The sequence below is a fragment of the Malaclemys terrapin genome, chromosome 3 (genome assembly GCF_027887155.1).
Source record: "Malaclemys terrapin pileata isolate rMalTer1 chromosome 3, rMalTer1.hap1, whole genome shotgun sequence".
NCBI classification, from domain to species: domain Eukaryota; kingdom Metazoa; phylum Chordata; order Testudines; family Emydidae; genus Malaclemys; species Malaclemys terrapin.
In genome coordinates, this window is record NC_071507.1 from 113,838,312 (window position 1) to 113,864,672 (window position 26,361).

Sequence of the window (26,361 nt, forward strand, 5' to 3'; positions counted from 1 at the left end):
TAAAGAGATTGCACTACAGTACTTGTATGAGGTGAACTGAAAAATACTATTTCTTTTGCCATTTTTACAGTGCAAATATTTGTAATAAAAAATATAAAAAGTGAGCACTGTACACTTTGTATTCTGTGTTGTAATAGCAATCAATATATTTGAAAATGTAGAAAAACATCCAAAAATATTTAACACATTTCAGTTGGTATTCTCTTGTTTAAACAATGCGATTAATCACGATTAATTTTTTTTAATCACAGTTAATTTTTTTTTAGTTAATCACGTGAGTTAACTGTGATTAATCGACAGCCCTAATTCCAATTGATTTATAATTATATGGTCAAACTGATCATGGAAGCAATTTTTCAGTAATAGTTTGCTGTGACACTTTTGTATTTTTATGTCTGATTTTGTAAGCAAGTAGTTTTTAAGTGAAGTGAAACTTGGGGGTGTGGAAGACATCAGATTCCTGAAAGGGATACAGTAGTCTTGAAAGGTTGAGAGCAACTGGTTTAAGGGATGTGAATTTTCTGCTTTTTCCTCTCTTCTCATTAACTGTGGTCTCCCTGGAACCGGTACTTTTTTACCTTTTAATTTTTGAATATTTTATGAGTGACTCCGCTCCCCCCCACTAAGCTTTCATAATGCCTCCAGGTTTCAAAAAGAAAGAACTTATACCAAGTCTACTGGCCAAATATGTTTGTAGTGATGTATAACTGAATTTGCAGAGGCAAGCAACGGCAGATATGTTTCTTCTTAACAAGTCCATCATGAATTCCTATCAGTCAAGAATAAAAGTCAAGCCCCTCCTACCACCCAAAAAAGGGACAGAAATCCAGTTCTTAAGAAGATAAAACAAAGAGGCATTCAATGAAGACAAACTCTCCAAAAGTTAACCTACTTGCATCACACCAGATGAATTAAATATCTCAATGCTGTAGTCCAGGGGTTGGCAACCTTTCAGAAGTGGTGTGCCAAGTCTTCATTTATTCACTTAATTTAAGGTATTATTGGCACTTGAAACATTTTAACATTTTTAGGTCTCTTTCTATAATATAACTAAACTATTATTGTATGTTAAGTAAATAAGGTTTTTTAAATGTTTAAGAAGCTTCATTTAAAATTAAATTAAAATGCAGAGCCGCCCGGACCAGTGGCCAGGACCCGGGCAGTGAGAGTGCCACTGAAAATCAGCTCACGTGCTGCCTTCGGCAAGCGTGCCATAGGTTGCCTACCCCCGCTGTAGTCAGACCAAAATAGCAATGAAGAGGTCTGCGTTACCAACCATTTACAGGTCAGCTCTCTGTGGGGTTTTTAATGTTTATGCTACCTGAACTGAACTGCAAGAAGGTTTTTAAGTACTGCTATTTTTAGGAAGAAAGAAGCAAGCCCCAGCATGCAAAAATACCCAGTTAAAATGCATTTTAGTTTATTGGTGCAGAGATAGAACACAGCACCACAGCACTGTATGCCATCCAACGTACCTGCACAAAAGGCTCCTGGTCAGGTCTGACACAGTAAACAATCTGAATATCCAAAGGTATTTTTCGCACTCTCATTGTTATAGAATTTATTTTCACTGTATCAAACTTCTCTTCTGTACTGCCAAAGCTGTTTCTTACACGCTAGACAAGGCAGCTACTGCTTCTGACAGGCTGTGATAACATTGCTTATATACTTCCCTGGTACAGTCTTACTTTCTGTTTCCCCAACATCAAGTATAAGTTTCACAAAGGATTATGACCAAATTAGGTCTTCACTCAAAGCCATTTCCTGGTAGATCCACCTTCATATGTAAAAGCTTTAAAGGTTTTTTTTTTTTTTTTTGGGGGGGGGGGGGGGGGGGAAAGAGGAAACCTTTGGAACCATTTCCAGCTATTTCCTTATTGCCACCAGCACATATTTAAAATAGAACAATGAGAGTTCAGCATGACAGGAGCAGCGGTTTGTCTCCTGTGCCTTGTGGTAGGCGTTCTGCAGCTCCTTCACTTTGACCCTGTACTGCAGTGTGTCCCGGTCATGGCCCCTTTCTGTCATTCATCGTGAAATCTGTCCGTAGGTATCATAATTCCTATGGCTGGAGCGTGGCTGGGACTGGACAGCCTCCTCTCCCCAAAAGCTGATGAGGTCCAGCAGCTCGGAATTGCTCCAAGCGGGGGATTGCCTGGTGTGTGGGGCAGGCATGGTCACTTGGAAAGATGCGCTGAGACCACTGTATGTGTCACTGAGCAAACAGGAAGGGGACTTTCAAAATTCCCCAAGGAATATAAGGGGTGGGGCTCATGGTTGGTCACCTGAGGGCAGGGCAGTAGAGTTCAAACCGATGACCAGAGGCAAGAACAGACTGTAATTGACCAGTGTCTCTACACTGGCACTGCGGCGCTGTAGCCCTGGCGCAGAAAGCTGTACACCTCTCATCGAGGTGGTTTTTTTACAGCACTGCAACTGCGCAATTTTTGCACACTAAGTGGCTTGGCATAGTATACACACCTCGGGAGTTACTGCACAGAAAGCTGTTTTACTGCACAGAAACTTGCCAGTGAAGAGAAGGTCTAAGTTATTCCATCATCTTTTCTTCCTCTCTTCAGCTTCCCTCAACCTCTCTCTCTCTCTCTAAGTCCTTGGGTTTATTATCCCTCCCCATCACATCTACTTACACATCATGTGCTTGAACTAACAACTGCACAGTGAAACTTACCATATATACTTGTTCATAAGCCAAATATTTTTGGTAAAAAAATGACGCATCAAAGAGTGGGGGGTCGGCTTATAAACGGGTCTACACCAACATTTGATGATTTTAAACTCTATGGAATCATTGAATTGAATATCTAATGCAGGGATTGGCAACTTTTGGCATGCCCCCGCCAGGGTAAGCACCCTACCGGGCAGGGCCGGTTTGTTTACCTGCCACATCCACAGGTATGGTTTAAAAACTTGTTATGCAAATACTTACTGCAACTATTATACAGTCTATTGATTCTGCTGGAATTAGAAAGTTCCTTGCCTGGCCACTACTTGACCACTAGAGGATGATGGGAAAGGAGAGCAGTAGGGATGAGAGTAGGTATGTTGGACAGCCACAAAGCCTGAGGACACCATAATACAAGGAGTAGGAGTCCTATCAGTAAAAAAAGTACCAGAATGTTAGAAAAATTAAGAGAGAGTGTGTATTTAGATTCTCAGTGGATGATGCACATTCCCTGTATCATTCTTGAATCTCTGAAAAATAGAAGGCACTTACCTCCCAGCTTTTAGTTGATGGCTCACTGAAGAAGTTGTCTATCATATCAAGCTCTTCCTTTTCCACCACTACAAAACCTTGCTCTTTGGCATCTTTTCCATATACTTCTGGTGACCATTGAACAAAAAATGTATACAGATGATCTACCCTGTGAAACAAAACAAGAGAAGACATGGTATTCAGTTTTCCACAGAATTGACATATGGTATGCAAATTTCACTCAATGGCAAAGAATGAACAACAATTCAAGTTTTTGTCTATATATTTTCACACTCAAATTAATGCATTGCACAGCTACATCTCCTTACATCATTTTAAAATTTCAGCTCACGTCACCTTTGTGTTTTTCCCTCATTTTACACATGAGGAAACTGAGGCATAGAGAAACCAAGTGGCTTGCCCAAGTTTACACAAAACTTGTGCGTCAGAGTCAAAGATAGAACTTCCACCTCCCAGTCTTCTTTATTCACAGAATTTAAGGCCAGAAGGAATCAATCATTATGATCATTCAGTATGACCTCCTATGTAAAACACAGGCCAAAGAACTTTTCACCCAATAATTCCCACATCAAGCTCCTTACTTATGGTGGAGCTATAGCATTATTTTTTTCATTAGAAAGACTTAACACCACCACTGTCCCTCCTCCTTTTATCACAATGGAAATGATCAGTTATTGCTGGTTTTCTGAAACTGACAGTATAACAACATCCCCAGGTAGGTAGAGAGCTAGCTCATCACCGTCTTCCTTTGCTATTTATTAAACACACCTTAAAAAGTTATTGCAGTGTATAAAAATGAGCATCAGTGACCTATTTACACCAAAATTATTTTGTTGTGATAGTGCTAGAAATTGTGCAATTAGAATACACCCTCTCACTAATACTTTCCTGTCAGTAGATGCACCACTTCCCAGAGGCCTATACCTATCGATGAAAATTAAAAGTACTAACTAGAGATCATACCTATGAAGTTATAAATAATTATACTACATAGGAATATTGTCAACTAGCAAGTTATTTTACCAGCAATCTTGATTACTTCTTGACAGACAGATAAAAACCAAAGATGAAGGGCCTTTTTCCTGGGAATTTATCAGAAGTTATTACTACAACAACAAAAACAGGTGAAAAAAATATTAATAATTCTTCTGGGTAAATATTGGAGTATATTTTTGTGGACGGAAGGACAGAGGGGAAAAAGTATTCAGTAGATTAATGCTTTAATGAATGGAATTCAATATGGTTTGCTACAGAACTAAAACAGAACTCAAAACTCAATGCCACCTCTGAGTTTAAGAAAACAATAGATTTCTAATCCCCAATTAAAAATTTTCATTAGAACAAACAATTTACTGTTGTAGACTTAGTGCTATGAGCCCTATAAATATTTACATTTAATAATTGGGCTACACCATTTGCAGTGCATACACTCAATTTCATGCTTTTCTCCTGCTTTTGCTTTCTTAAAACTTGATTACTTCCTGGTGTTCTGAAACATACTCTAAAATGGAAAGAAAACGAAAATCTGTATCGGTGTGTCAGATCTTTAAACCGTTACCTGCTAACCACTTAAAATGTGTAATGAGTGGCCATGAGATTCATTAGTACATTCAGATGTACATGCACTTAATACATATTATTTTGACAGATATTGATGTTTATTTTTAAGCTTTTTATTTTTAATCAACTGAAATTTCACAGTTGCAGAGCTATCAGACAATTATTGTCTGACAGATATTGAGATTAAAAACTTTCCAGTTTTATAGACAATTTGTGTATTAACAGTTAACATCACATGTCAAAAATATACAAAGTAAATATCCTTAAAAATCAATAAATACTTGTTTTTACTAATCACTTGCTAATCCATTTGTAACAAGCCTAATTAAATAGTCTAAATCACTGTTTTCCCCCCAACACAGTCTTACTTTGCCTAGCTATAAATTTCAATCATCATCAAAAGGAAATTTTTTTTCAATTTGTGTCTATGGTGAAATCAATTTTATCAACATTTACCAATACAAATCTAATCCATCCAAGCCTACCTAGAAGATTCTTTCTACAGTACAAATCATTTTAGGATTTATGATGTATGCATGACTGCTCTTGAACGTTTTTATAAAACACCAAATAAGCAACATCATTCATTTCCTCCTAAAGCACAAACACTGCAATAAAACACCAGTGGTTGGGGTGGGTCAGTTGACGCAGGGGCTTAGGTTGCAGGGCTATAAAACTGCAGTGTAGATGTTTGGGTTCAGGCTGGAGCCTGGGCTCAGGGGTCCTCCCCCCTTGTGGGGTCTCAGAGCCAAGCCTTGAGACCCTGCGAGGGGGGAGGCTCCCAGAGCCTGGGCTCCAGCCTTAACTTCTACACTGCAGTTTTATAATCCCACTGCCTGAGCCAGCTGACCAGGATCAGCCAGGGGTGTTTAATTGCAGTGTAGACATTTTCTTAAGAGTCAAATTCTGCTGATGGCTACTCCTGTGTAAATCCAGAGTAACTCCATTTAAGACAATGGAATTACACTGGTCAGAATCTAGCCCTTAATCACTAAAATTATCAACCCCCAAATTCTAGACAGATTAAACACAAAATGCTAGTTGAGGATTAACCAAAAAATTATACCTACAAAAGGGACACCAATAGTTGGCTGCAAATGCTCTCCCAGATCTCAGCTACATCTTGGGCCACTGGCTCACTTTGGACCCAGAGATTTGGCTGCAACTCCCCACACCCCCAAGCAGAATGAGAGGTGGGGTTTTTGCTACATCACAGACACTTCCTTTCCCTATCTCAAGAGGGGGAACAAGCTTACTCCTCTCTTGTTCCCCCTGTCAGCATAGACACCAGCTGCACAAATCCATGTTCCACTGGAGGACCTTCTGTTTTTACTGAATTTAAGTTCTCATTTTAAAATTTTGTAAAAAGTGACTATGGTTGCAAAGAACAACATTCCAAAGGCAAGGCCAAATCCAAGTCCAAGTCTGTGGACAGCCTGTAACAGTAGCCCAGAGAGGTTTGCAATGCATTGGGGCAGGTAAGTGGGGGGTGTGTGTGTGGAGGGGAGTTTAACTCTGAAGTTTAATGGCAATTTAAAATGTCCATTATTAACTATTTCACTGCTCATCACCGTGGCAGAACTATTTAGCTAATGTGCGTCTCCAAAGTGGTTGGATAACAGAAATTAGAGATGCAAAAAGGGGGTGGGAAATAAAAGTTATGTGCACTACACAGGCTGGGCAAATCTGGGGCTGATCAACCGTAATCAGCTAGGGGAGCTTATGGAAGGCTTATTCTCTAGCTATTGAGGACTCTACTCTCTGAAAATCTGAAGCCACTTGACTAACTCAAACAGCTAACAAAATCTGCATGCTTATAAAAATATCAAGCTGTGGAGAGGAGCTTGTGGCTGTCATAATGGTGGAGGAGATATGGCTTTTATTTCGAGTTGCAAGATTTTTCCCCATGGACAACTTCAGCAGAATGATCTTTCCCACTTCCTGACTTGCTCAAGAAATAGGAATGTGACAATGATCCCTATGCTGAATGGATCAGAAAGTTTTCACATTCATTTGATCAACAGTTTTAAAATTTCTAAAGGGACAACAAAATGTCCAAGTTGCTTACAGACTCATTTTTAGCTTAACCTGTAGAAAACAGTCACAGTTGAGCTAGACATGTCTGATGTGCAATACTCTGATCCAAAGTTTGGGAAGCTAGCTAAATTTCTACCAATCCCTGTGAAGGAACTGATATGCAGAGAGCTACTGTTGTGAAAGCATGTTTGAAAGTATTTATGTTTGTGGAAAAAATCAAAAAATTCTATGACAGAGCTAAACAAATCCACACATTGTAGACCCAAACCAGATTCTATAATGTATGTGCCAACCTCAAAAACAAAGCCAAAGCCAGACAAGAGGAAGGACTGAGAGAACCAGTATGAGCCATTAATACCAGTTTCTTAAAACATTATACTGTGCATGCACTGAAAAACTACTATGTATGCTTACAGCACTGTCTACTTATAAAACTGTGTGGTTAGCATTCGCTCAAATCCCATGTACATTTAATGTAAATTAGGTGCAGCCCTTGTACTAATGGTAAGGTGTGCAACCCACGGTGCAAGAAAAGTTTTGCATCACTGACCTATTTAAGAGGCAGGCAACTTTGGAGAGGTTTTTTATTTTTTTTAATTATTATTTTGACTAAGGCCAGTTTTACTGCCTAATTCAGTACAAGGCTGCACCTAATTTACTACCTAATTCAGTCATCTGCTTTTCAAAGCAAGGTCCTTGTATTAGGCGGTCACTACAAGAAAAGGTCAGTTGTTCAAAGGATGAAATGATGTACCTTTTGAAGGTAACTGAAGAAGTGATATACAACACATCACCTCTGCTTCAGTGCATTATAAATGTCAAAATGGAGGAATTCCCAGTCCTTACTTTCTAAAAATTATACTGTAACTGACAATTTCCTAACTCTAAAAGTGTGGCATCCAACATGGGGAAATCCTATTGTAGACCTAATTTTGCAGATAAAGAGGACATGATCACAGAACTAAAAGTTAAGGGTTGCCTAGATGCATGCAACTGTGACTGGATTACATTTGTTATGTGTACAGAGAAAGTCCCAACCAGTAATATATATACTTAGTGCTTTACAAGGGCCATTTCACAAAGATGAAAATTATAAGTCAGATCAGCTAGGAGAAAGAACAGAAAAATGTTAGTGATAATTGGGAACTGTTCAAGAATGTTTTACTAGATGGGCCAAAAGCAAAAAACCCGAGAAAGAAGGCTATGCTGGTTAAACAAAAAAAACCAAACCAACCCCCCTAACCCATACCCTTGCTTAGCGGGGAACTGAACTCAGCAGTAAAACTAAATAATATATAACAAATGGAAAAAAAGGGAAACTGATAGCAGTGAACATACATTAGAGGTGAGAAACTGTAGGAAATTGATAGGGAAACAAAAGGACACAAGACAAAATCCATGGCCAGCAGAGTTAAGTACAATAAGGAGAGGTATTTTAAAAGTATACAGAAACGAAAGGAATCCTTACAATGGAACTGGTCCATTATGTAAGAACTGTCACTAATAATGCAGCAAAAGTATTCAAAAATATTTGTGTTCTGTATTTGGGAAAAAAGCTAAATGTTTTCATATCATATGAGGGTGATTAAATAACTCTACATAAGTAACTTAAGGGCATGTTACACAGTAGCTACTGAAGTTAGACATCTTTAAATCAAGAGGTCCAGATAACTTGCATCCAAGAGTTTTAAAAGAGCTGCCTGAGTAGTCTTCTACTTTTTAAAAGGTCTTGGAACACTGGGGAAGTTCCAGAAAACTGGAAGAAAAGCTTATGTTGTGCCAATATTTAAAAGGGGGGGGAAAAACAGGACAACCCACGTAATATCCCTGACTTCAATCCTGGGAAAAATAATGGAATGGCTGATATGGGACTCGATTAATAAAGGAGGGTAATTTAATTAATGCGGATCAGCATAGGTTTATAGATAAATTCAGACTAGAAATAAGTTAAAATATAAAATAAGTAACAGTGATGATAATCAATCATTGGAAGGACTTTCCAAGGGCTGTGGTGGATTCTCCATTATTGGAAATTTTAAAATCAAGATTGGATGTTTTCCTTGAAGATATTCTCCAGTTCAAACACGAGTTCATTCAGGGAAGTCTCATGACTTGTGTTATATAGGAAGTCAGGCTAGACTAGCACAGTGGTCCTTTCTGGCTTTAGAATCTATAAAGGGTATATGAAAGTGAACATCCAAGGCACCCACTGGCTGCATAACTAGAACACATTGCAAACCTATTGTATCTTACCTATCTGGAGTTCCAAAGGACACTGGACATCAGTGCTGGGATCACCCAAGGAGTCCAATCCTTAACTTTATCTAGTCTGCTCCATTAATCATATGAACAATAGGAAAGGGAGGGAAATTTTGGGTCAGCCTCTCCAGATGGCCCTAGCACTAATGTCCAGAATCATGTCAAAATCCAAACGGATCCCTGTCACACCACCCCTGATGTACAGTCCTGGTATATTTGACATAGGACCATGTTATGATTCTAGACCCTTGCTAGTTAGAATGGAATTCAACTTGCAAGAAATTTCTTGCAAGAGATCCAACTTTAATAACCACTAAACTCCTCTCAACTGACAGAATGTCAGTTTGTTTACAGCCAGGGTTCCCTGGAACAAAAGACAAACCAGCCAGAATCTCATCTTTTAAAATAACTGTGTTGGAAACAGAAATTGCCCATATTCATCGAGCACCAAAACCCTACCACCTTTCTTTCCTGAAGCTACTGTCTGCACCAAACATAACAAGTGAGTGCCAATGAGAGCGAGCCTGATTCCTGGATGCTGATACCAAGGCAAAAAATAAATCCATACATTTGTCTGATGAAAAGCTACTGCAGGTAGCTAACAAGGTTTACTTTTTAATATGGACACTACTCTGAATACTGTAGTAATTAGAAAAAAAAATTAAAATAGCATGCACATGTGTGTTTTGAATTTGTAAGTGTATATTTGGCAGTTCTGGATTCAAGCCTGATATGTGCACTTCAGTCCCTGCAAAGCAGAATTTAAAACAAAAATGAAGAAATTATTGAATAGTGTGTTTCACCTTGAATCATTTCATACTAGTCTTCCTTAATCTGTGCATCATTGTTTTTTCACCACTTTCCATACATACCTTAAACTAAAAAACATTCTACAGTTGTGTTTACTTTCCAGCACTAGATATTTTTCCTCTTAATGCCTTTAAAGAAATAATTTTAAGAGTAGCTCAACAAACAGTCTAATATCCTCAACAACAATTGAGAATCATTCAGAAATGTAATTCTACAGATTCACTTAGTTCCAGAGAAATATAAAACCATACAATACAAGCCCACTTATACTTACTCTCCAACGCTGTAAGCAACACCCATTGTCAGGTCTACCAGCAAGCGAATTAGTTACTCTCAGTCACTGTCCAAAAGCATTAGAGCTACTCTGCCAGTTAGCAGCGCAAGAAGTTCCCTTATGTAGTGCACCTTTTTCAGCTGAGACTTCTTTAATGATTACATCTTCCCAGTTACGTGCTAGAGACAAGGACTGCTGCGATTTTGCAATCAAAAGAGCAGCCTTGGAGTCACCGATTAACTCAACTACATCATCAAGGATAATAGGGAGACGTATTTTTGGGACTTTCTGTAACTTGTAAGTCATGTATTGCACGAGAAGGAATCCAGTAGAAGAATTAAGACAGAAGACAAGGTGGATACATGATTTGTTACAGTTTTGTGACCCCACAGGAAGCAAATACTGGGTTCTACACATTTTTTTAAAAAAAGTTGTATTAAAAGCTATTAAAACAGTTAAAACTAAGGAATAAAATTTTTTGTGCCTCCACTACTGATGTTTCAGGTAGATTACAGAAAACATTGAAAAACAGATCAATTCAGACAGGTATACAATGGTATGATACCAAATTTAAAAATCATGAAGTAATTTTTTTCATGTGACTTTAGCACTCATGAAACGTACCAGACTGAAAGACCTGGGTTCCTGCACTATGAATGCACACAGCAAGTACTACACCAGGAGGGGCAGTTTAAGTTCCCACTATCTCTCCAGCACTGAAATGCAGTCACCTGTGGGCTAATTACAGCAGTGTTTTAACAGCATACAGCAACACTACATGAAAGTTTAGGATGGGGTGAACTCATCGAAGTTGAAACTATGGGGGAATTTAACTAGACAGAATGACGGGGAGCATGGATCCTGATTTCACCACATTCTGGCTACATTTTTTTTTTAAAGTCTTAATGAATAAAACAAAGATACACTAAGATGTCACACAGGTTACTACAGGGGTGGCCAACCTGTGGCTCCGGAGCCACATGCGGTTCTTCAGAAGTTAATATGCGGCTCCTTGTATAGGCACCGACTCCGGGATTGGAGCTACAGGCGCCAACTTTCCAATGTGCTGAGGGGTGCTCACTGCTCAACCCCTGGCTCTGCCATAGACCCTGCCACCACTACACCCCTTCCTGCTCCCTCCCCTGAGCCTGCCGTGCCCTGGCTCGTCCTCCCCAGAGCCTCCTGCACGCCTCGAAACAGCTGATTGGGAGGTGCAGGGAGGAAGGGGGAGGTGCTGCGGCAGGGCTGCCAGTGGTTGGGAGGCACTGGGAGAGTTGGGGGGAAGCTGATGGGGGGCAGCTGATATATTTCTGTGGCTCTTTGGCAATGTACCTTGGTAAATTCTGGCTCTTTCTCAGGCTCAGGTTGGCCACCCCTGGGTTACTATGACTGAGTTGCATGGGGGAGAATTTGGTTTCATTGGTGGCAGGTTGAGAGGGTTTATATGTGGCTATTGAGCCTATACAGGTTGGGGTGTTTTTTTTGGTACATTTGGAATGAATAATTTCATCAGCACCTGAAGTTTTATAACTAGACAACGCCTTTTTTTGATCTATGGAAAAAAAAAAAAAAAACAGCCCTACATGGTCTGCTGTTCACAGCTTTTCCCAGGGAATAGCACACCGAAACAGACCTGATTATGGACAGCAGTGAAAAACTTTCAAGGTTTTGAATAGCAGCTCTGAAAGTCACCAGTCTTGTTGATTTCACTGTGAGGCTCTTTGACAAAGTTAAGACCAGCAGCAGAGGTATTGGAGCTGTCAGCCTGCAGACTCCGTGGCAGCAGTTCACATTTAGAATGATTTCTTTGTAATCACAAGGGCTAGAAAATTAGTTTTAAAAAAAATAGCTTAAATTATACATGGCCACTTCACTCACCAGAAGAATTTTCTACTCCTCAATGAGAAGTAGGCAAGTTATTTTCCAAGCATGGCTAAGGTTAATATATATTTCAGATTTATCCTTGAGCACAGAATAAGCACCCAGAGAAAGACCTTTAGCATTTTTTATACAACATTAAATTAGATACACCGCCTAAAAAGCAATACTGGCCTTGCACTAAGTTATAGTATCACTCAAACTCTGAAGTGCTGGCTCACATTTTAACCTAGAATTTTCTTAATCTACAATTTTGTGACCCCCACTGGAAGCAAGTACTGGGTTCTGCACATAGCCAGTGAATAAAAAGCTATCTTCAACTACAGCTCAAACCACTATAAATTTAACTACTACCAACATTCCAGCTGGATTAAACCTTTATCTCTGAGTCAGCAAGTTCCACACCACTGCTCTGCTTAACTAACTCCTTTCTAAAATGCACCCAGGGATCAGACATAGCTAATTTTACCTTTGTTTTTTGTATTCTGAAACTATTGGAAGATTAGGAAAATATGATTTTTAAAAACTGACTACAGCTTAAAACCCCTGACTGATATTTGCAACAGTGGGATAATTCTCTTTCCTTAATTTTTGGATCATCAATAGAACTAACTGAGGAGCTCTGCATATTATGTGAGTCCATTATAGCAATACAAATGCTGGAGGCGATGGGAGGAAGAGGGTAGGAAGGTTGTATGTCAAAAGTGGCAGCAGCTGGAAAAAAGCCCTCTCAAAACAGAAGTCTGAAAAAGCCCTACCATTGCAAAGATCATTTAGCAATATGAAATGAGACTTTAGGTAACTGACTGCATTAAAGCCTTATTTCATCAAGTTTGATGAGCAAATACAGCCAGTTATGCTCTTTTGTCCATTCGTGAAAGCTAGATGTTACTGGTACAGTGAAATGCAGGTAAGCAGTTTTAGCAAACTGGTCCACATCTGCCAAAAAGGAGAAAAATCAAGAGCATGGCTTAACGGGTGATTTACTTTGAAAAATGACCTTTAAAATAATTGGCATTGCGGGGTTCTGGATTTATTGCTGCTCACTGACCTACTAGCAAACTAAGCTAACTTGCTGTGTAAGAAGATAATTTTGTGATGTGCCAACCCCACAAACTCAATCTGGGAAGGAGCAGGGGGAGGGGGAGAACACAACCACACACACACACACACACACACACACACACAAAACCACACACAGGCTTCCTTTTGGCCTGTACATCATTGTAGTGTTAGAGATCCTGCAAACCCAATTCTGCCCTAATTTACACCAAAGAAGCCCCATTGACTTCCATCCATACTCTGACAATTACATAACGAGTAACTGCTCAAATGGAATTGTCAGGCAGAGTTTGAAATTGGAACTTAAAAAATTCCACATGTAAGCCTGAATAGATCCAGCTCACTCTCACATAATTGTGTTGGCTCCACGCTGCTAACAAAACTTCAGTACGACGACACTGGCCACCTTCTAAAGCATTTGACAGACCATCAGTCTCCAAATACAAACTGGGAACAGATGTGAGTAAGAAGATGCCATTATTACATAACCGCATTGAAATGCAGACCTAAGTATTGTACTCTTGGGCTCTGAAGGAAGCAATACCCTTTGAAATGCCCACATTTGACAGAATTTCTCTACAGCAGCCACATGACTATCTTTACAAGCTACAAATTCCAATGGAATAAATATTTTAACAGGCTAGAAATTCAATTGAATCATGATGCTCTAATGAAGTCTCTGGAACTTATTCTATGGCTCTTAGAATAAGTTTAAGCAAGACATTATTCAACTACTATACACAATATATCCTTCCAGCAGAGTAAATTGTTCTTTTCACAGCGGTCTCCTTCAGTTCAGAATACAAGAAACAAAGGCTCAGTGAAAAAGAAAAAAAAAAATAGATCTAATTCCTGTGCACAGGAATCCAACCCTCCTTTGTTGAACATTATTTATTACAATTTATACTCTTCTAAACAATGGAAGCGGAAATAACTGAACTTCTTTGACAGTCACTCCTTCATCCCCACCTCCCAAACACCTCTCTACTCACATGCTGCTAAGGAGGAGTAGGCTTTCCTTTGCGCTTCCAATCCCTCTTCACCCCATACACTTCCCCTTCATCCTCAAGAACACCACACAGACTCTTTACCTCCTAGCATTCCTGCTGCATTTGGGCTGTTGGACAAACTTTGGTGTGAGATACGGGGTGTCAGGATTTGCCCCTAAAATTGTTGATGTGATTGATAATTAATGAAGAGACAAATGTGTTTTGTATCATGTACTGTAGCCTACCTTTCCCGAGGAACAGCAAACCAGTACTCCGGCTGTTTTCTCCTTTTACCATACTGCTGTGTCATGGTGGTGCTTTGAGTAACAAAGGACTTTCTCATGGGCTTGCCCACTTTGATACACAGGAACATTGGAGGGGTCTTGCTTTTCTCCTCTTTTGAAGGAAGCATATCTGAATCAGAAACAAAAGGAATGATAGGCTTCCAGTACAGTACTCGTAGCTTAGATACAGACACAAAGATCAATCTCCTTCTGGGAAGGAATATTCAACACACACAGTTTACCACATTCACCCTGGGAAGGCCCAAAGGCCACCTTTTCCAAAGACAGATGCCCAGGGACTGTTAGTGGCACACAGACCTTTTCCAAAAGGGGAGCTTTAAATCCCCCCACACACACACCCGCCAACACAATCTGTGACCTAGACTAGGATTCTCCTCTAACCTAACTCTGGTGTAAATCAAGGATTTCTCCACTGAAGTAAATGGAGTTTGTTACCCTGGTTTTAAGGGAGAATCAAGCCCTTAGACTTGAAAAAAGAAACACCTCACACATGCTGTGTAAACTGGAGGTCAGTTTGGCTTGGGTTCAAGAGAATTCCACATTTTCCAACGTGCTCCTATATTTCATCTATATTCACATAATAGTAGAACAAACAGAATGGTGACTCAGCAAGACTGTGCTTATACTCCTGCTCAGCAGCACATCTTGGGTGGTCCAGCAGCACAAAAAGGACTAAGAAACAGTATAAACATGTGCACGCCTGCACACACACACACACACACACTTTAGAGTCATTATGTTGGTGTGTACCACTCTGGATTTTTACACATTAGAAGTACATTGGCAGTCTTCAATGGAACTGCAGATCATGTCAGTACATAGCAAAATAATAGTAAATCTTTCAGTCACTGTGTGTCTCAGTCAACACTATACATGGATGACATTTTATTGCACTTATTGCTAAAATGTTACGAAAAATAGTTACTAAACATGGACAAGGCACACTAGCCATCTGTCAAACTCAGTAGCCCAAACTATTAGATGGGATCCTTTTTCTCCTACATTACTTCTGGATTGAGAATTTGTACGGTCAAGTTATCAGCTGAAGATTTATATTGTAAAATACCAAACTACACTGAAAAGGAAATAAATAGGAAGATCATCCTAGTGAGCACTGAATTGATGCTGCCCAGCTCCCACAGTTAACAGAATAAGAACAGACAGAGACCTACCTTCAATTGGTACTTGAATTCTCTGTAACAGCCACAGTCTGATTTCTGAATTATTGTCCAACTGTGTTTCTTGACACACCTTGTCCAGAGATGGTACTGATGAAGATTTCGAAGACTCTTTAAGATCCTTTTCCTCCACTGCAGCCAAACGGACTTCCAGTGAAGGCTCTTTCCTTTCAATGCAGCTTGAATCCCCACTTTTAACTGTAAGAAGTTTGTTAACTTGGAACTCTGAACAGCTAAGTGTGAGGTCTACGCCTGTTGCTTTATTGTTTTCACCATCACCGTTTCCAGCCTTATGTAGCTTTTCAGAAGACTGTGACCCATCTTTATCTTTACTAAGGTAAAACTCAATAAGTTTGTTTTTATCTAGCTCCTTTTGAGTGTCCAGTGTAGTCTCCATCTTACCTGTCGGGGAACTGGCACACTTGTTTACTTCTGGCATGACATCTTGCTTCTCACATGATTCTGAGTCTATATCAGCTTTGGGTTCAACATCATTCTTTGTGACCAAGGAATCAAATGCCAGTAGGTCCTGGACTTCTGAAACAGATTTGGTTACTTGCGACCTGGATTTCCCCAACTCCTTGGGATCAAAAGAAAAACCTTCTGTTACTGCATCTTTTCTGTCTAATCTGGTACTTGTAAGAGATGCAGTCTCTTGGAGTTCAATGAAGTCATCATCTCCTCCTCCTATAAGGGAACGTTCTTTGGTTTTGGAGTCTGAAGCAGCTTTTTCCCCAGAAGGTTCCTTGGTATGTGCCCCTACAGCGGACCTTTCAGATGCTTCAGCGGAGGCCATGTCATTGGGAGGTTCCAATGACTTAGATTCCATTGAAACAGTGCTGTCAGAAGGCTTAAGAAGTTCAAAATCTGCAGATTTCTCCTTGTCCAAAGGCTTTATTGATTTGGAATCATCCCCATTTTGCTGCCTCTTCTCCTTGCTCAGGGACTTGAATTTGCTGAAAGGGTTGATATCTTTCTCAGAGGAAAGGTCTTCCCACTCTCCTGGCCTGTACAAAGGACAAAGATCCTTTGGAATGTCACTGTCAGGAAAAATGGTGGATGTATGTGGGATGTTAAAAACAAAATGGAAACGAAACAAAATGGCAAAGAAAACAACTTAAATATGTGAAAATGATTTTAAACAACAAAACCAAACCAAAAATGGCTTCCTTGAAAATAAAATGTAAGCCAGCTGAAATATATGGTATCAAAATGAAGAAACTGTGGGAAGTATAACTTTTAAAAGAGGAGTAATTCTGCAGCGTATATCTTATGGGGGAAGAAATGGTACATATGTAACTAACATGGTATGCGTTATCAGGTATTCAATAATACAAAAATAAGGCCAGCTAGTGTAAAATGGCATTGCTTTACTGAAGTCAAAGGACCTGCACTGATTTGCACCAGCTAAGGATCTAGCCCTGTTTATTCTGTTACTTCTCATCCTTTATAAAAGAGGAGTGGTATGTCTGGGACAATGCTCCGGACTCTTGCAGCATTCCTGCTTCTTTAACTGGTAGAAGTTAATTATTGAAAGTACAGAAAACCACAGAGAGAACCTCTACATTTTTTAAGCACTTACACAACTTTAGAGCTGTAAATGCCCTAAAAAGCTTAAAGTTACTTCTTATTCCCCCAATTCTAAAATTGATCATTTGACCGCAGGATTTCCCTAAAAACTTTAGGGATGGGTGGGGCAACCCATCAAAGAGCCTGAAAGTAGGAAAATCTTGGCAAAATATGGACATATAGCTCAAGATCTTAATTTACTTTGTTATTCACATAGGTCAAGTTTAAAGAGCCTGAGAACAGATAATGAAAGCTTATGTATTTTCCCATGAAGATACTGGGATGCAAAGTATGGTATAGAGGTCTAAACAGATAAGACAGGAATCCCTATGACTAAGGGTCAGATTATGTCACAGATTCTGTGACATTCAGAGCCCTCCGTGACATTTTTCACCTCAGCCCTAGGGACCCAGAGACCCAAGCTGCAGTGGGCAGGCCCTGGAGCCCCAAGCCGCCCCATTATTTTTAGTAAAAGTCACTGACAGATTGAGGACTTCTGTGAATTTTTGTTTATTGCCTGAGACCAGTGATTTTTACTAAAAGTCATGGTGACAAAAATCTTAGCTTTACCTATGACTATACCACCATGATACATCTCTCCAGGGCTAGCTGCCTTTGTTCTGCATGGCTGAGATGTTATGACTAATTTTTTTTTGTTGGGTAGGGGAGAAGAGGGAAGATGACACATTTACTTAAAACAGTGAAACCCTGTTATCTGCATTGAGAAGACAGGTTGTTTTCTAGAACAGACCTGTGGACAGTGCTCATCATCAAAGTATAATTGACAAACTGTAAGTGAAAATACCAGGTAAGAAAACACTGCTGTGTATTAGAAGTAATTAAATGGATTACAATCTCTTATTCCTACATAAGAGGACCGATATTTTAGAGGTTTGTGGGAGGTAGGAATTTTCCTGCTGCTATGACCAGAAATATTTAAAAATACTGTTCCATTAACCAATATAGTTATAATAGCAACAGCAAGCAATTTGAACGAAAGCTAATCAGTAACATTCTGTAGTCACCTCCCGTCCATTAAGATTGTGGAACACTTTCTGGGGGGCCTCAATCAGTTGTAGAAACTAACCCGCAGGAATAAATATCACATAAACCTAAACATTACACATGGCGTGCCATCTTTCTCTCAGCCTTTGGACATTTTCACTGTCCTCTGTCTCTTAGGTTTTGATATCTACTACATGTGTCTCCTTTTCTGCTGTTGAAAAGTTTATTTTCCTTCATCTTTTATAGCAGTGGCTCTCAACCTTTCCAGACTACTGTACCCCTTTTAGAAGTCTGATTTGTCTTACGTATCCCCAAGTTTCACCTCACTGTAAAAGTACTTGCTTACAAAATCAGACATAAAAATACAAACATGTCACAGCACACTATTACTGAAAAACTGCTGACTTTCTCATTTTTACAATGGTATATAAATATTGTACTTACATTTCAGTGTAGAGTATATAGAGCCGTATAAACAAGTCATTGTCTGTATGAAATTTTAGTTTGTGCTGACTTCACTACTGCGTTTTATGTAGCCTGTTGTAAAAGTAGGCAAATATCTAGATGAGCTGATGTACCCCCGGAAGACATCTGGGTACCCCCAGGGGTATATCCCAGGGGTTGAGAACCACTGTTTTATAGGACATCACACCTTTCTGCCTTTCTCCACCTCTCTTTCCTTTAAGGCACTGTTAATTGTCTCTTCCCATGAACTTTATTACCACTCCCACCAAACCTCTCTTTTCTTGTTCTTGTTTTCCCCTCCCCTGCTGATAAGATGTAAACACAATCAGGAAAGAACACTCCTTACGATGGCAGGGCATCTTTAATCTTCATGTGAGAGATATCGTTGTAGAGGGCTATCGAGACAACCTCCTCCATGGGGCAGATGAGCCCATACTCTTCACAGCCATTCTCAATTACCAGGGGATCCGACTTATGTGGGTCAAACATGATGTTGTTTGGAGTCACTATCATGACACCCCCAACTACACCCTAATAATAAAAACAAATAAAGAGAGAGTTAGCACATCAAATCTAATCACTGACCAGAGGTCACTTTAATGAATAGCTCAGTGTCAACCTTTAAATTATTTGCCCAGTAGAATACTCACTCTCATGTCTCTTTATACCCTGTGGGGCAATATTTTCTAACAGAATGCTCTGGCTCCCAACTGCACTAGGCCAGGTATTATAAAGAAGGATAAATAAAAAGAGAACTCTTTGGAACATTCAAAATGCTTAGCTGACAAGGACAGGGTTATAAAGAGGATTCAAAGTACTTAACTTTCATCCCTGTGTGCTATAAACTAGAGCTGCAGCTTGTTAATTAACCAGAAGCAAGAAAAGATTTTTTTATTTTTTTTTTTTAAACCCACCAGCAACTTTTTATTTTGACTACACCTGCATGGTAAATCTGTGCTAGCAGCCCTACCTCAACCTGCTGGCACAGATTTCCGCACACATGCAGGGCCTCCCATTAATAGGGACATGGAGAGGTTGCTGTACGGACAGCAGATGAATCTAGAGTTCCACATCCCCTTTCTTGAGAGAGCTGTCTGGTACATAGAAAATCTTTTCTTGACCTATTTTACAGGGATCCAACATGGTGATTCCATTCTCCACCCTCCAATGGCACTACTGGCCAAGCTCGCAATTTATACTGCTGTGGAAACAATTTTTAACTCTTGGAAATGACTAGCCCTGGGTTGGATGAATGACTGTCTCCCACAATCGGATATGGGGCTCATGGATGTGGCCTTTTAGTAGCCTACAATCATGACCAAAATTTTCAGTAATACTGCATTTGATCAGAAGTCATTTGACAGACAGTTGTCATAAGGCCCAAATGACCACAAGATTAGCCTGCATAGCACTGCAAGCATCACAAAGGAAAAGGCTAGTCAACCAGCAAATCATGCCAGTGCAGGCTAGGAAGCCAGAGGAAGAGATACAAAACTAACAGATGGATACTAGGGAGCACATGTTGCCTTTTGTTTGTGGAGCAAAGGCAAGATATACTTTGCACATCCTTCTTCTGTGTGGTGTGTGTGTGTATGGCAGGAGGTTCTGCCATTCAGACTCACAGGTATCAAAGTCACTGTTCTCAATACAGACAGCAGAATGCCATATATATAGGCCAAGTTTTGTATTTGGGCCAAAGCGGAAACAGGAATCGATCAGACTCTGCTTTGCCAAGACCAAAGTCCACACTGGACTGCTGAGGTGTGAAGCTGTTTTTGGCTCCTAAAGCATACATAGGCTTCAAAGAAACTGACAGTTATATATTTTGAAATGGAACCCTATATCAAAAGCTTTATACAAGAAAGCACTGTGTTGTACATGATTCTGCACAAGACACACTAGTATTCTGCTACTTTCTACAAAAACTCCAAGTTGGTTAAATGCGTATTCCACATCTGTTCAGAAACAGAAAAAGCGAGAGCCCTGAATGTAAATCGTATACAAAACAATAGGACAAAAAGGGGAAAAAAGCTAAGTTGAAACAATTAGTATCTCAGGTGTTTCCTGTTGGCTCCAAAGAACATGAAAACTCAAGTGTATAAACATCTTTTATAGGAAACGTAAATGAGAAACAACAAGAGTAGATAAGAAAAATAAATAAGTGTAAGAAAACAGTTTTCAAACTTCAGGAGTAAGAGAACTAAGATCTGCCCTGATCTTGTGCATTTACCTCTTGAGAGTGTTCAAAGCCAATTCAGGTCACACATATACAACAACAACAATTTGTCCATTTTATAAAGTGATCCTGTAATTTAATGGAACTTTGCAGTCTCTACTCAGGCATTTTGTACATTATGATTAATGGAACTATGAAGTGCAATACTCTCTGTACAGGTGTCTTCCTAGCAGATGGGTGGGGCCCCCAACATTTCTTAAAAGGAGACCTTTCTAATAAAAGGCTGTAAAGGAGAAGGAGATGGGTGGATAGAAAGAGCTATTCTTCCATCAAGCAGTCACTGTAATAGATAAATGGACATAAAGAGCAAATATGTCACTATAGTGTGGACAAGTATCAGAGGGGTAGCCGTGTTAGTCTGAATCTGTAAAAATTTCATTTGCAAATTTGACACCATCAGATCAGGATTAAACAAAGACTGTGAATGGCTATCCAACTACAGAAGCAGTTTCTCCTCCCTTGGTGTTCACACCTCAACTGCTAGCAGAGCACCTCACCCTCCCTGATTGAACTAACCTCGTTATCTCCATACTGATTTATACCTGCCTCTGGAAATTTCCATTACTTGCATCTGAAGAAGTGATGTTCTTACCCACGAAAGCTTATGCTCCCAATACTTCTGTTAGTCTTAAAGGTGCCACAGGACCCTCTGTTGCTTCTTACTATAGTGTGGAGTAACAAATGGAATGTCCAGAGCACTTTCTTACATTATGCTTGGCTCCCAAACCCACTGTTGGTCTCTGACTTACACTAACAACAAAGTTCACTCTCTAAAAGGATCTCGAATCAGGCACAAGGCCCAAGCTCCACTTACCTTACCATCTGTGAAGTAACGGCAGTTCATTTTTAAAAATTTGACAACTATTGGTTCATCTTCCTCCGAGGTAGATGACAGAACTCTCTCAATTGGTTTGAAGGCCTTTCTTGCCAAGTCAGCATCCTTTAAAAAGCAAAAGCCTCAGTGCAAAACAACAGGACCAGTTTCACCAACATTTTCCTTCTTAGATTTTGAAAAATTAAAGACCAACGTGCATTAACAATTTTCTTTTTGGTTTAAAGGAAAAATACGGCCAGATTTATATTTCATACTCCACCCAGCATGTGTCCACGTTTTGTTTATAACATTATAAAAAACAAAAACAAACCAACAAATGTTTAATTGTGTAAACATCAGCACAGAAACATCTAAACTCCCAGGGACAACTGGCCCAAACCCATCAGCCGGTTTTAATGCCATTTTCTACAATGCCTCAATTGCAACCTCATCAAAAAATAACTATTTAATAGGATTTAAACCTGAGCTTCAAGAAACAGTGTTCTATAAATACAAGATTTACTTACAGGAAGTTTATCATATTCGGCATCTGATGATGAAGGAGAAACAGGAGCACCAGGACTGGAAGACGCTAACCTAGAAGCACTGGAATAGTGGTCAGTATCTGGGACATAGAGAACCTGCACAAAGATTACATTAAATATAAATAACTTATTTTAAAATAGTTACATATAGAAGAAAAAGAGAGACATGTGTAATATAAACACTATGGCCCTGATTCTGCAATGAGATCCATGCAGGAGTCCCAACAAAGACAATCTGGTATTGGCCACACACATCTCACTGCAAAACACATTCTGGAATAAAAAGAACAGGAGTACTTGTGGCACCTTAGAGACTACCAAATTTATTTGAGCATAAGCTTTCGTGGGCTACAGCACGAAGAAGTGGGCTGTAGCCCATGAAAGCTTATGCTGAAATAAATTTGTTAGTCTCTAAGGCGCCACAAGTACTCCTGTTCTTTTTGCGGATACAGACTAACACCTGCTACTCTGAAACCTGACATTCTGGAATAACTCCTATCTCTAAAATCCTATTTGTCAGTCAGTGGGGTTCAATATGAATCTCACTGCAGGATCAGGGTCTATATTTTGTTTTTTGAGAAAGGCAGCAACATACACCAGTATTGAAAGAATGATAACCTCCCTTACCTGTGTAAACTACAACCTAATTACAAGATTAACTAATACAGAAATCATCACAGTATAGTTTATACAAATTAATGCAGCAGATGCCTGTTATAAAGGCAAAAATTGGACCAAAAAAAGAAGCCACTGGAGGAAGCAACAAATGTAAATTTTAGCGCTAGAAGTTACAGGAAATTATGTTTTGCAGTAAGATGTCTCTTTTCCAAACCATATTTATGTCAGAGGGAAAAACTCTTCTGAATTAAAGAGAAAATATGTAATGGAACACTGTCAGGTACCTTGGAAACTTTTTATTTAAAAAAATAAATCTGTCAACAAAATTTTTTTTATTAAAAAAATTAAACCAGATTTTATTTGGATTTTTACTCTTACAGACTTTCAAGCGTTTAGTAGCATAAGACCCTAAAAATAAAACTGCATAGTCATTTGTCAATGTCAAAGCCCAAAGAAGTGCAGAAAGAAATACACTTCAATGGTCAAAAAGAAAAATTAAAACCGCAGAACTTTTTAAACCCACAGTATCATTTACGAGTACAGACATTTAAAAAAACAAACAAACACATTTTTTTTAAATAATAAAAACTTAAGGTGTCCCTGTACTTGAATTCATTCTGCTGCTGAGTGACCTTAGGCAAGTCACTTTACCTCTGTGCCTTGGTTTCCCCATCTATCAAATGGAGACAATGATACTTGCTTACTTTATAAGTTGCTTTGAGATCTACTAATGAAATGTACTTTATAAGAGCTAGATATTATCACTAGAGCTGGCCAAAACTCAGGATTTCTGGTTAGCGAGAAATTTCAGAATTTCGAGAACTGGTTTTGTTCTGACTCAGAATGAAATCAAATTTTCAAGATTTCTTGCAAATCAGAAATTCTGGAAAAAAACTGTACCTGGTGTTTTCAAATCTAACTATGCTCCCAGGACAGCAGCTGCTCACTGACTAGAAGTAGTGGTGAAGCTGACAAGGATGTCAATTTCACTCAGCAGCTTCTGAGGGCTCCCAGAATCTAGGGTTCTTGGACAGACCTGCCATGCAGACTGCCTCTGGGACAAGGAGCCCAGGGTTTCTTAGGCCTTGGCTACGCTTGGGGATTCACAGCGAGGGAGCATGCCGCAAGCTACTCTCGCAGCGCTGTAAGTACTCCACCTCTCCGAGGGGAATAGCTTGCAGAGCTGCAAGCGAGCGTGCAGTGCTGCAGGCGCTGATTACACTGGAGCTTTACAGCGCTGCACGGGGGGGGGGTGGGGGGTGGGGGCATTTTCACACCCCTGAGCACAGCAAGTTGCAGCGCTGTACAGCGCCAGTGTAGCCAAGGCCTTATTCCTGGGCCAGCTGGCTTCCTGATTCCCAAGTGGGCCTAGACCAATTCTTGCAACAATCTGAGCTAGACTCCATTTTGAGGTTTTATACTATTGCCCATCACTATCATATATGTCTGCCTTAACAGACTCATTAAGTTGGGGGAGAAAGAGGGGAGTCTTTAAATACATAGCAAAGAATCAGAATTTCTGAGTATTTAAAACTTAAAAAATTACCTGCCCTGGAACAATTGTGTGTGTGAACAGCCTGTTGAGTTCCACAAGTCTGTTTGGAGTGATGTTAAATTTCAATGCTATGCTGTTTAGGGTGTCCTGACTTCCAGCCTGAAGAAAGAAAACTGGATGTTTAAGATACGGCAATAATCAAGTACAGGATCAGTATAACAGTTTATTTAAACTTTATCGGGTAAACCAGTTGCAGGGTATGGATACATATTTTCTATCGATCTACTTTTTGGGAGATGACACAGTTAATTATAAGACAACATCTACTAAATTAGCAGCACTTTTCCCACTCTATAAAACAGAGAAAAGAGAACAGTTGCAATCCTTCTCTCACTGCTTCATCAAACTTAGTTAAACAATGTATCATTTTAACTTAGCTCCTTCCAGTTATAGCTGGTTAGGAGAGAGGAGGAGGGGGGCACATTATGCACACATTGTATATATATATATATTTGACATTCATTACTCTTTCACCCATTCTAGCAGTTAAAATTCAAGCCTATTCTCTGCAGGCCTGGTGGTAACACAGCATACTAGCACATGAGAGAGTCAGGTTAAGAGTTCCTTCCCTTCCTGAATCTGTAGGGAAAGGGGACATCACAATATGTCCCTGGCACCTTTCAGTAAGCTTTCTCCCAGTACACAACTAATCACTTCTGATACAGAGGCAGTGTATCTCATTGGCATTCCAAAAGGGAAACACTGACATCTCATGACCAGGGTACAAACATATTCCTGCTAGAGGGCCTAGGCAACACTTAATGGGACAGAACTGTTTCTCAGAGGAAGAGGAGAGGTATTACATGGCCACACTATGGAAGTGGAACTACACAAAGACAGGCAGCTGGGAGAGGGTGGGTGATGCCTAAGTTGGAAGATGGTTGTGGGGTTGAGACCAATTTCCCTTCCTACCCATAGAATATCTGAAGGATATTTTTAAAAAGAATTAAAGGGTGTCTATATTAGTTTGGTTTCTTTCGATTCTCATTAACCTCGGCAACCTCATTTTAAACATTAACAAATGACCTAACTGTGCACCCAGTACTTACAGTATATTCTATAGTTCCAAGGGGTTTCTGAGTAACCATTTTCTTCTCTTTCTTTTCATTGGTTTTGTTTTGATTGTCATCTGAGGAACAAACAAGTCACTTAAATTAACCAAGTCTCAAACCTTTCACCTGTCAACATTTTTCAAGTGAGGATATTTATTGTACATGTGGGATATAACTGTGGTTTGATCACATACAACAGTGACACTGCAAAAAAGAGATACTGTAGTTGTCAAACCCTGAAATGTTACCATATGGCCATCAAGACTAAATCAGTACTGTACTAGGTTCTGATTAGAATTTTACAGCCTTTTAAGGTCAACTTACACTCTACTGCATCCCTGTAAAAAGTCTTTGTGGATTCTTCCCTTAGTTAAAGAAGAACAATTTACTTCTGGGGTAAAGCACAGGTTTGTACTACACAACTGGGGTAATGTCTAGATAGAAAGAGCTAGCACATGGTCGCATTCAATAATTCTGCATCAGTAGGTTTATGAAAAATCAGATTAAAATGGAGACCTAACCAATAATACTTAATATTTTAAATACTATTTTCATCCTCAAAATATTTTAAGGCCCTTGTAGACACTTACATGAGTTAATGGAACTATTCAGGTGTGTGTGTGTGTGTGTGTGTAAAACTTTGCAGGATAGGAGCTTAATTCATTAGAATTCTCAACTTCAGGTACGGTAAGTATTATTATCCTTATTTTTTGCAGAGAGTTTAAGTAACATGCCCAAAATATGAGAGAGACAACAGGTATCTTGTCAGTCAGTTGCATGCCCACAGCTCTCACTGACTTCAAGGATTACTGAGTAAAGGTGCTGGAGGCTAAACTGCACGGAGTCCTATTGAAATCAATGGGACTCTGCCTAGGTTGATCCCTTTGGAGGACTGAAATCTGATTTTGAAAACAA

General features: G+C 39.5%; 1 protein-coding gene across 8 annotated transcripts in view; it reads right to left on the bottom strand.

Moving 5' to 3' along the window:
* Nucleotides 1-26,361, bottom strand: part of NCOA7 (nuclear receptor coactivator 7) — a 130,004-nt gene that overhangs the window by 16,652 nt on the left and 86,991 nt on the right. For 6 of the 8 annotated variants that reach the window (XM_054022167.1, XM_054022166.1, XM_054022164.1 and 3 more), the window contains 8 exons: nt 25,444-25,523; nt 24,386-24,493; nt 22,204-22,317; nt 21,677-21,802; nt 18,973-19,157; nt 15,582-16,627; nt 14,350-14,518; nt 3,236-3,383 (listed from right to left, as the gene is read on the bottom strand). In XM_054022167.1, the coding sequence (XP_053878142.1) occupies nt 3,236-3,383; nt 14,350-14,518; nt 15,582-16,627; nt 18,973-19,157; nt 21,677-21,802; nt 22,204-22,317; nt 24,386-24,493; nt 25,444-25,523 (1,976 nt within the window). The remainder of the gene's footprint in view (nt 1-3,235; nt 3,384-14,349; nt 14,519-15,581; nt 16,628-18,972; nt 19,158-21,676; nt 21,803-22,203; nt 22,318-24,385; nt 24,494-25,443; nt 25,524-26,361) is intronic. The other 2 variants (XM_054022170.1, XM_054022169.1) reach the window with 1 other exon arrangement.